The sequence below is a fragment of the Theropithecus gelada genome, chromosome 13 (assembly GCF_003255815.1).
Source record: "Theropithecus gelada isolate Dixy chromosome 13, Tgel_1.0, whole genome shotgun sequence".
In the NCBI taxonomy this organism is placed as follows: domain Eukaryota; kingdom Metazoa; phylum Chordata; class Mammalia; order Primates; family Cercopithecidae; genus Theropithecus; species Theropithecus gelada.
In genome coordinates this window covers 17,712,542-17,725,952 of record NC_037681.1, presented here as the reverse complement: position 1 = coordinate 17,725,952, position 13,411 = coordinate 17,712,542, and the positions used below count along the sequence as shown (strand labels likewise).

The 13,411-nt window shown below is 38.9% G+C and overlaps 2 protein-coding genes across 5 annotated transcripts in view; one reads left to right on the top strand and one right to left on the bottom strand.

The window, feature by feature from the left end:
• MRPL30 (mitochondrial ribosomal protein L30) overlaps window positions 1-13,411 on the top strand; it is a 39,880-nt gene that overhangs the window by 8,177 nt on the left and 18,292 nt on the right. The gene's annotated exons all lie outside the window — the stretch shown is intronic.
• MITD1 (microtubule interacting and trafficking domain containing 1) lies at window positions 2,488-13,400 on the bottom strand. Of its 4 annotated transcripts, none has more exons than XM_025405898.1 (7): window positions 13,169-13,400; window positions 8,657-8,758; window positions 6,216-6,352; window positions 6,049-6,135; window positions 5,238-5,353; window positions 4,250-4,310; window positions 2,488-2,555 (listed from the first exon to the last, which is right to left on the bottom strand). In XM_025405898.1, exons 1-7 carry the CDS (start codon window positions 13,392-13,394, stop codon window positions 2,499-2,501), a joined length of 786 nt encoding a protein of 261 aa, XP_025261683.1. In that variant the 5' UTR covers window positions 13,395-13,400; the 3' UTR covers window positions 2,488-2,498. The 4 variants fall into 4 exon arrangements, with proteins under 4 accessions (XP_025261683.1, XP_025261682.1, XP_025261685.1 ...); XM_025405897.1 differs by lacking the exon at window positions 2,488-2,555 and adding an exon at window positions 3,963-4,170; XM_025405900.1 differs by lacking the exon at window positions 2,488-2,555 and adding an exon at window positions 3,963-4,170 and having other exon boundaries at window positions 13,045-13,398.

Below are 13,411 nucleotides of genomic sequence, written 5' to 3'. Positions count from 1 at the left end.
GGTTTCACTATGTTGGCCAGGCTGTTCTTCAACTCCTGACCTCAGGTGATCTGCCTGCCTCAGCCTCCCAGAGTCCTGAGATTACAGGTGTGAGCCACTGTACCTGGCCTTTACTCCTAGATTTCTTATTTGAGATTGGATGGATGGGAGTATACGTGGGGAGTAGATATGAAAAGTTTGGTTGGAGTGTATTATATGTGAAATGTTTGTGTGCTTCTGGGATGTCATAGGCAGTTGAATAAGAACTCCAAGGAGAAGTCTTGGCTTAATTTATAAATTTGAAGGCTAACCACATATAAATAGTACTTTAAGTCATGAGAATGAATAATTTTGGACTTTTATAATTCATCTAAAGTTTAAATTTTAAACTATTAAATATTCAGCATCTGAGTCCCCTTACATGTTTGGGGACCTCTCCTCCTGGTAGGAGGTACTTCTACTTCCTTCTATGGAAACAGAAGTTTACTATTCTCTTTTCTGGCCTTCCTCGAAGCACAGGTGTGGGCACATGACTTAAGCTGTGCCAATCAGATGCAACTGCTCCATACTTTGAATTAGACAGTAGTGATGCAGAACCTCTGGAATGATGAGAACCCTTCTCTGGAAATAGCGACAGGGGCCTGAATTTCTGGGGTCATGAAGGCAGTGAGGCTGGCAGTGGTAGTCTCCATGCCAGTGATGTCAGTGATGTAGGCTACTGCATCCAGCCCTTGCATCAGTGTCAGCAGGAGTGTCATCTGATTAGTTCTGGGTAGTGATTCTAGATGTGCTTTTTCACTCCAAAACCTCTATGTCTCAGTCTATAGCTTAACTACCTACTCTTCTTGTAATAAACCCCTTTTTTGCTTATATCAGGTAGGAGCAGTTTTCATTGCTTTTTACTAAGAACACTTACTGTGTAATCAGGGAAAGAGTGTGAATAAAAAAAGGGTTACTACCTAGTACCTAGCTTGGGAGAACTTCAGTATTTAAAATATAAGAAGAATGGAGGAAGAAAGTATGTTTCATGAAAGTCAAGAGTTTCAAGAAGGGAGTAGCCAACTCGGTCAAGTGCTTCCGAAAGGTCACATGATACGAGAGTTTAAAAATGCCCATTGAATATGGTGGTCTAGAGATCACTGTTGACCTTAGCAAAAGCGATGTCAGTGGAGTAATTGGGGCAGTAGCCAGACTGAAGTGAGTTAAAGTGAATAGGTGGTGAGGAAATAAGAAAACAAAACAAAACAAAACAGAGAGCACTCTTTCAAGAAGTTTTTCATGAAGAACGAAAAAATAGGGTGGCATCTGGCTCGAGATGTGTGTACTGATAGGAACGATGCAGTACAGCAGGAGAGACTGCTCTAAGGCCCAAGTAGTTGTGGAGGCTAAAGGAGGTCAGGTCAAGGTCACTGCCAAAAATCTGGCCATCATCCTTATATATTAGGAATACTGACTCTTTATAATTTTATAAATTTGATCTATTTTTTTTTTAACTTAGTTTATGTTTCCTTTTTACTCAAGTTTTGTATATTGACATGACCAAGTCTTTTGCTCTTAACAGTTCGGGGGCTTTCTGTTATACTCGGTTCATTAAGTGGGGTTTTAAAATATATGTATATAAATTTTTCATTAATTAGCTCTGTAATACATTTAGAATTATTTCTTTATGTGGTGTCAACGTCATTATAGAAAAATTTCTTTATGCGGAGTAAGACAGAGGCCTTAATGTTATTTTTTCCAACCATTTGTTGAGTTCTTTCTCCACTAACTCAAAATATCACCTTTACTACATATTAAATACTCATTTATATACATTCAATTTCTCTCTTTCAAATGTGTTTCTGGACTCTTTTATTCTGTCCCACTGATTTATTTGCCCGTGCCTATGCCCCTACATTTTAAAGAAAATTATTGTAGCTATGTCTTTATAGCTGGTCAAGTAAGTCTCCTGGTGTTACTCTTTTGTTACTTAATTTATAAATTAAGTTAGAGAGAACTGACATCAAGTCTTCCCATTCAGGAATACAATTTGTCTTTCTAGTTCCCCTAATTTTCTTTTATATCCTTCCGTAACGCTTACAGCTGTTCACATAGTTCTTATACATTTCCTGATATATTTAAGCTGTAGCTGGTAGGCTTCTGGTGCCCTAATTAGATCTTGGGATAGAACTCCAAATGTCTAGAATGGATAGCATGTCTGTAGACTCTTTTCTTTAAATATCACTATGTCTTAGCCAGGATTTTTACAGAAGTTGGATAAAAGTTAATTGCACAGGGTTGTGGATTGCTAATTCTCCATAGTAACAGATTGATATGCTTTAGAAATCGGAATTGTTATTTTAACATGAAGGTAAAGAGGCCTAACACATGTTCTTACCTTAATTAAGAGCTACTCCATTTCCACATGGCATCAGGTACCAGGCAAGATAAACTAAGATACTCTGCAGAAAGGAACTTCGGATCAGGCCAACACTTGTTCAGGTGTTTTCCTGAGACCCTGAATTTCCATATGATAAAGCTTAGCAAATTAGTTTGAGTCTAAAATTTTTCAGATTCAGTATTATCAGCACCTGAACCTGAAAACATTAAAAAAAAAAAATCAAGAACTGTTCTGGAAGCCCTTCCTGGCCTTTTATGCCATCTTGTACCTACCAGCTGTCCCACAAAAGGAAAACATAGTCTCCAAGACTTGCCCAAGACCACTCTGTCCAACCTTGTTCCCATGTCTCTACCTTTGGTCCTCTACACCATTTAACTCTGTATAGTCCTCAGATGTGACATTTGCATGTGCACTCTCCAATACTGAACACTGGTACTATAGTTTTCCTCTTACATATGTTAGCTTAGCTGGGTTTTTTTGTTTGTTTATTTTGAGATGGAGTTTTACTCTTGTTGCCCAGGCTGGAGTGCAATGGCACAATCTCCGCTCACCGCAGCCTCCGCCTCCAGGGTTCAAGCAATTCTCCTGCCTCAGCCTCCCAAGTAGTTGGAATTATAGGCATGTGCCACCACGGCCAGCTAATTTTGTATTTTTAGTAAAGACAGGGTTTCTCCATGTTAGTCAGGCTGGTCTCAAACTCCTGACTTAGGTGATCCGCCTGCCTCCACCTCCCAAAGTGCTGAGATTACAGGCGTGAGCCACTGTGCCCAGCCAGCATGTTCTTTGAGCTGTGGACTACTCACTACCTCTAGCATACAACCCCTCTTCCAGCCTGTCTCCATGGAATCTATTCTGTCTCCAACCACACAACTGGCATCTGGATGAAAAGCTTACCCAGAACAGTTGATTCTAAGCTGCAAGGCTTTACAAATGTGCCAGCCAAAGTGAGTAAGCTGCAAAATGCATTTGGATAACTGAATGGGTTGATTTGCCTTTATGGAGTTAGGTAATATTGCACAACTGCATGATGGTAAACGTTTACCAAAGACAATTATCTTAATTGTAACAAAATTAACATTTTACTTTCCCATGTATTAGACCCCAAGCCCATTTGTCTTTTTTTTTTTTTTTTTTTTCTTTTTTGAGACAGGGTCTGGCTCTGTCACCCAGGCTAGAGTGCAGTGGTGCAATCTCAGCTCACTGCAGCCTCGACCTCCTAAGCTCAAGTGATCCTTTCACCTCAGCCTCCCAAGTAGCTAGGACTATAGGCACGTGCCACCATGCCCGGCTGTTTTTGTTTTTGTTTTTGTTTTTTCCCGCAGAAACAGGTTGCCCAAGCTCCATCTGTCTCTTTAAAAGCACTGTAATCCATGGTGTCTTTCCCTCCTGGACTCAAAACTCCCACAGGCAAAATTAAGATCTAATTCATCTTCCTAATAGTTGCTCATTATTTGTTGACATGCTCCCGCAGCCAAGTAACAGAAAAGCTGGTAACATGTTTAAATTAGCTGTATTACTTGAAAGAAACGTTGTAAATCTACTGAGTAATATATTTACAAAAATATTTAGGATTGTTCCCACAACCGAATGATGGATCCATAAATTAGTATAAATATAAAAGTTTATTGTTAAATTCATACATTATAAAAGTGATCTTTTAAAAAAAATCCAATATTCACATAAAGTAGACATAATACAAATTAGGCTACTGCCCATCATATATTTTTTGTATGTTTCTTATGAAAAATGTCCACTGTTGTTTCATGACATGGTCTTAAATCAAAATCACAATATCCAAGAGAAAAACGACTCTAAGAAGAGAAGAAAAGAGTATCATTAAAAATGGTACAAAAACAGTGCTACACATTCACTCATAAGATTATATCCTACCTGTGGTTTCTTAAAATAATCAAGTCCCCTTCCAATCTTAATCATCCATCCATTGTTGAACCTGTTGAAATTAGTATATAGTATTATATTCAAGACATTAAAGTCAGACTATTAATAAAGCTGTAGTGTATTAAGTGTCAGCAAAATTTCCCCCTAACAAAGCAAACCACTTCCTCCAGTGGCTTGAGTTGAATCAAACCTGGGGTTCGTTATGAGCTGTGTCCACAATGGAAACAGTCATAGAAACAATCAATTGATTTAAGTATCTGATAGTTTAACCTTGAATTTCAGCTTGATAAAACTTTTTCGTGTTCTGCTAACAAGTGGTGGCAAAGTATATTCAGGGCAACTGGTGGTGTTTCAAGAGTTCCCCTACCTAGAGATGGGGAATGTGCAGGAGGAGCCCAGGGCCCTGACCTCTGCTTTAACTACAGCAGCTGCATTTTCATCTGTTTTGCATATTTAGTTTGTGATTAAGTTTTTATTAAAACTGAGTGCCCTTGCTATAAACATATAACCACTGTGCTAAACAAAAGGAAGATATCACTAAAATAACCGCATATTCTGTTTTCTTATAGACTCAGCAAATTGTCATGCCTACTAGAATAGTTTAATAACCCATAAGAAGTAAAGCCACAGTAAGTAAATATTAAGTTCACTAGAAAATAAATTATCCTAATATCATAACACTATATATGCAGTTGAGTAGACAGAAAAGTATTCTCTTTTTCTCTATGACACAGAATATGTAAATATTACTCCATTAGGAAATATTGAACTCACACACAAAACACTTGGCTTACTTTGTCCAAAAAGTAAGCCAAGTGTTTTTTTCCTTCTCAGAAGTGAAAAATTACTAAATGGAGTTTTTGTTGAATTTTAAATATTTATAAATAAATAGGAAATATATGCAATTATATAAAACATTTTTAAAATTTTTAAAGTATATATGGACTGCATGAAAATTACAACATTATTGTAGACTGACCTAATTTCTCGGTCGTGTATTGAAGAAGAGTACCGCACTTCCAACAGCACTCCATGGCTCCTCAGTGACTCTTCTATTTCTTGCAGGCCCCTGCTTTGCTGCACTTGCTCAGTGCCCTGTTAATTGCAAAAATACGATTATCTGCCTCAGTTATTATTGTTATCTTAAACTATCCCTAAGCTATACAATCTATATCATAGGTGGATTAAGATGGAAATGTTCTATACTCGTTTCAATGCCTACTCTCTCAAAGAAGCAACTAAACAATGTGAGGTAGTTTAAACAGCAATTGTTTTTATCAAAATAATTTTCTTTTCTAATGTGGACATAACTCCATCCTGTCTCCTTAAATGTAGTTTGGAATAGTTTTAGTCATCCAGGTGGAGCTGACTTCTTTTGAATTCAATTGTAGAAGTCATAATTATTTAGAAGCATTCCTATTTTAAGTCAAAGTCAAGATAGAGATGCCCACTACCACATCATGCTACCAACCCCCAGATATAATAATTGGTAAAGAAACAAAATTGTCCATAGTGCAGACAGTGTGATTGCCTCCTGGAATATCCAAGAGACTAAACTAATAAACTGTTTGAATAAGCGCATTTAGCAAAGTGGCCAAATACAAAATCAGCATCCTAAAATCAGTAACATTTTTTCATGACATGCTATGCATGCTGTTAGATAATAAGTTAATTCCCAAGGAAATAAATCTAGCTGAAGCACTGCATCTGTGTTTTCCTTGACGGGACTACATCTTGTAACTGAATAAAGTTCATAAGTTAAGAAAGAGTAAGTGCTTTCAGGTACCTACTTCATCCAGAGAGGTGAGAAGGTGAATAGTTTTTACTTTACATGGCCTCTTAATAAGCATCTCACAAAATCGAAGAAAGTTATACAGCTAAAAGACATTAGAATGGATTGTTACTAACTTAGTGCATTGAATATAATATTTCATTATATTTTAGTACGTTCACATACCTGATGAGTATGTCTGATATAAGGATCTTCTATCCAAACTTCTGTAACTGTCTCATTAAGATATTCGCGAAAAAGTGACTCATAACTGAAACCTGTTGCATTCTCTTCTATTTTAATTTGCTTGTGATATTTTCCATCTATAAAACACAGGCTTCAACAGTAAAACCAGTGACCATTTTTTTTACACATTTTATATTTTATATATAGTGATTAATCAGCATCAGATACGCATTAATTTTTTTCACTTATTCATTCAGCAAATACTTATTGAATGCCTACTAAATATCATACACATTGCAGGATGTTACACACACAAACGTATTTAAGGCAAACCATTACATTAGTGATTTCTGCCTTCACAGAGGCTAGGCAAGGGGGAAAATCCAGAGGTTTCCTGGAACAGGTCCTTGAGCCGGATCCTATAGACCAGGCAGTTTGCTGAAGGGAGTAGTGTATGTATAAAGGTATCCAATAACTTCCTGTCACCATGGGTAGCACCACATACTATAACTCAGTGGCTCTCTGGTCCTTCTCTTCAGACTTGTCTTTTTATGTCTTGTAATCTAATAACTAAAGTGAGTATTAAACATGAATGCAGGGCAGGATGCGGTGGCTCACGCCTGTAATCCCAGCATTTTGGGAAGCCGAGGTAGGTAGATCATTTGAGGTCAGGAGTTCGAGACCAGCCTGGCCAACATGGTGAAACCCTGCCTCTACTAAAATTATAAAAAGTAGCCATGCATGATGTCAGGCGCCTGTAGTCCCAACTAATTGGGAGGCTGAGGCAGGAGAATCACTTGAACCCAGGAGGTGGAGGTTACAGTGAGCTGAGATTGTACCACTGCACTCCAGCCTAGGCAACAGAGCAAGACTCTGCCTGAAAAAAAAAAGAAAAAAGAAAAAACATGAATACAGTATAATATGGAGCTTTGAAGTCTTTCTTGGCACGTGTAGAGTTTTAAACAGAAATTTACAGTACTTCTTAATAACCCAAGCTAAAGACGGGGATGTCACAGGATCAATTAGATAGATCTATTGCTTTTGTTAATTCAAAATGAACATTGAAAAGTTATCAGAAACCTTTAAGGTTTTAAAAAAATATGACCCCTGGCTGGGCGCAGTGGCTCACACTTGTAAACTCAGCACTTTGGGAGGCCGAAGTGGGAGGATCACCTGAGGTCAGGAGTTAGAGACCAGCCTGATCAATATGGCAAAACCTCGACTCTACTAAAAATACAAAAATGAGCCAGGCGTGGTGGCGGGTGCCTGTAGTCCCAGCTACTCGGGAGGCTGAGACAGAAGAATTGCTTGAACCCAGGAGGCAGAGGTTGCAATGAGCCGAGATCGTGCTGCTGCACTCCAGCCTGGGCAACAGAGCGAGACTCCGTCTCAAAAAAAAAAAAAAAAATGACCCCTAATGCTAGTCCCTAAATTATATGGTAGCCCCTAAATTATACTTTACACTTTGTTTAAAAATCAGTAGTTTGGATTCTGTTCCAAATATTTCCACAGAGATAATGTTGACAACTATGCCTCGTTTTTTAAGCCAAGATAGCCACATAGAGGTTAATTTAATTCCATGTACTCAAAACCACAATGCTGAAGGTACTGTATTTCATCAATGTTTTGGAGTAAAATTTCATTCTAAATTTCAAATTGGGGTGAAGGAAACACAATTTTATTCGTACTGAACAAAGGAGCTCAGTGGGGGATCCCCAGGGTATGTACTGATACAGAATAGTAGGAAGAGATGGGGAAAGGGGTGTAGAAAGCATAGAGAGGAAGAAAAGCTGGGGCCTGGGGGCACTGGCTTTTCAGGGCAGCAGTACCTTTGGCTATAGAAAGCAGCAAGTATGCACTCAGGTAAGGGTGGAAATGGCCATTTACAGACATTTGTAAACTGGATGCTTAGGAGTAGGGAACTAATGATCAATGGGGAACAATACCTACCTGACGTCTAATCATTAGGAATGCTTAACTCCTGAGGTGTTTTGATTCACAACAAAATCTGAGGGAAATCCTAGGAGTTTCTTTAGCTTCTTTCATGATTTTGGTCATTTCATAAAGGGAAATATAAATAAAATACACAATTTACATTCGGTATTCCTCTGTAGTATTTCTTAAAATAGGGTCCACACATAAGCTTCGTAGGGATTTGTGAACCCCCTAAAAATGGCACGTAACATTCTCCAGTATGTGTAGCTTTCATTGGATGTTCAAAGGTCAAAGGGATGTCTGACATTCCCACCCCCAACTAAAAAAAAAACCAAACAATTAAGAACAACTCCTATATGGGAGTGGAAATGCAGATTAAATCCTGTAAGCTCCCAGGGACAACTAGTCCAGACCACACAGAGCTCCAAAGGGCAGGAGCCAGGAACACTGGGTGAATGGACGATCGTAGTCGTTTACGGATGTGTTTTCTAAAACAGCCTCTTTACCTTCTTTTTCTTGCTCCAAGTGCTCCTTTATGTTTTCCGCTCTGTCCATGTATTTGGAAATTTTTTCTCTGAGATTACATCTCTTAGTATTATCTTTGGTACCTACAAATTTAAAAATATATATCTTAGCAAGTATCAAAACAATTTTTCTATTTAATTTGGGCACTGTTTTCAGTTTCTCCAGTTTTCTACAAATATCCTATCCTTTAGTATGATTTGCCTCAGTCCTCAAATACACACAATAAGCTCAAATTTGGCTTGAACATCCAAGACCTTCATATTTACACGAAACATGTGATGCAGCTTGATTTGGGAGTGGGAACGCTTGACACTATGTCTCATCTCTAGGACACCAAATCTGGTGGGATGAAAGGTGGCTCATTACGTGTCAAACTCATGTCTGAGCACTATTTTATCCTAATTACCCACAAGTTTGAAGTTTCTGCATAATTAAAAGATAGCAAAAAATATTTATCTTCCACAAAACCAGCTACTTTTCCAGACCTCCCCATTATATAATGCACATTTTTCCAGCTACCACAAAAATGTTATTTTTGAATATACATGATCATAAAGTTTTACTCCAAGCACCCATCCTCCCAAGTCAGTCAACAAATCACTTCTTGTTCCTTCCCTTCTTTCCTTTCAACATCGCTTATATTTTCCATAATAATTTCATTTTTTGTTTATTTTGAGACGGAGTCTCATTCTGTTGCCCAGGCTGCAGTGCAGTGGGACGATCTCGGCTGTCTGCAGCCTCCACCTCCCGGTTCCAGCAATTCTCCTCTTAGCCTCCTGAGTAGCTGGGACTACAGGCACCCACCACCATGCCTGTCTAGTTTTTGTATTTTTAGTAGAGATGGGGTTTCACCATGTTTTGGTCAGGCTGGTCTCCGACTCCTGACCTCAGGTGATCCGCCCGCCTCAGCCTCCTAAAGTGCTGGGATTACAGGCGTGAGCCACAGTGCCCAGCCAATAATTTCATTTTAATCTCTCATTTTAAAAAACATTTTGAGTTAATTTTATATTTACAGAAAAGTTGCAAAAATGGTACAGATAGCTCCTTCACCTGGATTCTCCTAATGTTAACATATTACAAGCCATACTACAAATATCAGAGCTAGGAAATTAACGCTGAAACAATACTGTGAACTCATCTACAAACCTTATTTGAATTTCACCAATTTTTCCACTAATGAAAGTGTTTTCTGGTCCGGATCCCATATTGCATTTACTTATGTGTCCTTAGTCTCCTCCAATCTGTGTTAGTTCCTTAATCTTTCTCTGCCTTCTATGACCTTGACATTTAGGAATAACATCGGTCAGTTATTTTTGCAGAATGTCTCTCGTTTTGGACGGTCTGATGTTTTCTCATGATTAGACTTGGTTTATGCATTTTTTGGCAAGACAATCACAGAAGTGATGTACCTTGCTTGGTAGGTACGTGATGTTTATGTGTCTTACTACTGATGATATTAACTTTGACCACTTGGTAAAGGTAATGATCAAATCAGGGTAATTAGCCTATCTGTCATCTCAAATATTTAGTTTCTTTGTGGTAAGAACCTTGAAAATCCTTCATTCTAGCTATGTTGAAACATACAACACATTATTAACTATAGTCACCCTATTGTGGAATAAGACACCGGAATTTATTCCTCTTATTTAACTGTATTTTTTTTTCTTTTAAGAGAGACAGGGTTTCACCATGTTGGCGAGGCTGGTCTCGAACTCCTGACCTCAAGTGATCTGCCCACCTCGGCCTCCCAAAGTACTGGGATTACAGGCATGAGCCACTGTGCCTGGCATCTAACTGTAATTTTGTACCCTTTGACCAACCTCTCCCCATTCCTCCTACCCCCTGCCCTTCCCAGCTTCTGGTAACCACTATGCTACTCTCTACTTCTACCTCAACTTTTTCAGATTCCACATATGAGTGAGATCATGTGGTATTTGTCCTTCTGTGTCTGGCTAATTTCACTTAACAATTTCCTACAAGTTTGTCCATGTCACAAATGACAGGATTTCAATTTTTATGGCTGAACAGTACTCCACTGTATATATGTACCACATTTTCTTTATCTATTCATCTGCTGATAGACTACTTGGATTGATTCCCTATCTTGGCTATTATGAATAGTGCTGCAGTAAGCATGGGAGTACAAATATCTCTTCAACGTAATGATTTCATTTCCTTTGGATGTATACCCAGTAATGGGATTGATGGATCATATGGTAGTTCTCTTTTTAATTTTTTGAGGAATCTCCATACTGTTTTCTATAATGGCTATACTCACCTCTTATTTTGATTCCAGCAGGAGCTCCTTAATTGGTCTGCTTAACTTCAGTCTCTATAGGTTAATATCTACTTTACATCCTTGCCATATTCAGTCCTTTATTCAAGAAATATTTATTGAGAACTAACGACATGCCAGGCACTGTTCTAAGTGCTGTGGATACAGCAGTTAATACAACAGACACAATTCTCCTCTATTGTTCAAGTAGGAAGAAAGAGAACAATAAAAATAAGTTGGTAAAACATGTATATTAGATTGAGATAAGTGCTAGCAAATAAAATAATGGAGGACAGGGAGTGCTGGGATGGGGTTATAATTTTACACTGGAGGTCTGGGAAAGCCTCACAAAGAAGGTGATATTTGTGTAAAGGCCTGGAATAGGAGAGAGTGTGCCATGCAAATAAGTATCTGTGAGAAAACAGCACATTCCTGAAAGAGACAAGCCCTGAAATGCAACTCCAATTATGTTACCCCTTTGTAAAAACCTTAAATGGTTTCTCCTTGCCTGTGGAATGAGTTAGAATCTCCTGGTAGTCAAGGCATTCACAATGTGATCCAAGCCCCTATCTACCTTTAAACTTAACTTCTCACTCTTCCTCTTCAGACACATGCTCAACCAAACTACTTATTTGGTAAGACAGCACAGGAATTTGAAGACTCTTAGATGAATTTCTGACTTCTGAAATTCTTTTTCCTCCAAAGCCCCCATCAAACTCCACCTCTACCTTTCCACCCTCCCATGACCTTTAACTGTTGAAATCCTCATTGTGCCTATCTATAGATATCTCTCTCCTGGCACTTATTGCCTGTATTAGCGCTATTTGCATTTTGGTCTTAACCCATCTGTGTCATGTTACATGTAACCTCTACGGGATCAGTGAAGCACACTAGGGAAGAACTGTGATTCTCCCGCTTCAGATTCCTGGTGCAGCCAAAACTTGAGCAGTGTTCCACCTGACCAACACAGTACACCGTCTCTCTTCTGGGATTCAGTATACACAGGCCTTGGGCTCTGACTGTGACTCTACCACCTCCTAGTGGCAGAACTTGAAAGCGAACAATATTTTTTATGCTGTAAAGCGAGAACATCATCAACTCCTACTTGATAGGGCAATTGGTACAGATACCAATTGGTACTAGATCATACTTTTAATGTTCTCTGCAATGCCTGGCACTCAGCACTGAAACGTGATAGCTACGCTTAGTGCTGTTGTCACTGTCATCATTATCATCAAATAATGCCCCAGGCAAGGTAGAGTTTATAGTTCTGACCAAAGCACCAAACCATGAAGGGCTTCCCTCTGCTGCCTCAAAGCTTCGGTAACACTTTAATTATAAGAAGCTTAAACTAGAAAGCACAGAGGGAGCTTAGTTCAGACCGGGAGTGTCAGTGGGTTGGGGAGCAGGAGTTGATCTTATCAATTTAATACATAAATATTAAGTGTCTACTGTGAGCCAGGGTTGTGCTGGGTGTTAAGGAATATTTGGGTATTTCTCAACATTGAATAACTCAGTAATAGGAAAAGTCTCACTGTCCCCTCCACAACCCTGGGCATTTCTCACACCGCACTTCATCCGTTTAAGAAAAACTTTTCTTCTGCCGCTACATAATTTTACTTTGGCTTGCTTTAAATGCAAATGTTTAAACAGAAAATTAAAAATAATCGTATAATAAACACCCTTATTACCCATCACCTAGATTTTTTAAATTAGCATTTTTGCTTAAATAGAGCTTCGATTTTTAAAAAATTTTTGCTTAAGGAAAATTAAAGACATCATAGCATCTCTTTCTAAAACACTTTGGTCTGCATCTCTAAAAATTTAGGATAGTTTTCGGAAAAAAAAAATCATATTGCCTAAGAAAATAATTTTAATGTCACTCAATCTATATTCAAACTTTTCTACTAGATCCAAAAATATCTTTCAAAGTTCGTACAAACCCAGGTCCTCTCAAAGCTTATATATTACACTGGGTTATATCTCTTAAGTCTTTTAAAATCTGGACTAGTAGCCTCCCCACCTTTTCTAGATGACATCAATCTACTAAAGATCTAAAGGAAAGCGGCCCAGGTGTCCTGTGGAATATCCCACCTTCTGTATTTAACTGCTTCTTCGTGGTGTGGAAGAATCGTTTTTAACTCATTCACTTCACCCCAGACACAGCAGGAACTAGCCCCTTTTCCTCAGGTCCTCCCCGCCTTGCCTCATTGCTCACCTTTCAGAACCTGCAGGAGCAGATCAATTCCCTCTTGGTAACACACCAGAGCCTGCGGATACCGCGACTCCGAATCTAGTTCTACCGCCCGCTTGAGCACAGTGGCTGCAGCTGTGCTCTGAGGATCCTGCCCCAGCCCGGACTTCGCCATAATTCCGGGAATTTTCCTCCACCTCAACCCAGGCTGAAGTGAAGCGGGTCTGCTGCGCTTCCGGGAAGCGGTCATGTGACACCCAGGCGCCT

Coding starts and splice junctions, on each gene's coding strand:
- MITD1 (XM_025405897.1), bottom strand. CDS start 13,394: ATGACCGCTTCCCGGAAGCGCAGCAGACCCGCTTCACTTCAGCCTGGG. Junction 8,759..13,168: donor GCTCCTGCAGGTTCTGAAAG/GTGAGCAATGAG, acceptor TTAAATTTGTAG/GTACCAAAGATAATACTAAG. Junction 5,354..6,048: donor TTCTCACCTCTCTGGATGAA/GTAGGTACCTGA, acceptor TGCAATTAACAG/GGCACTGAGCAAGTGCAGCA.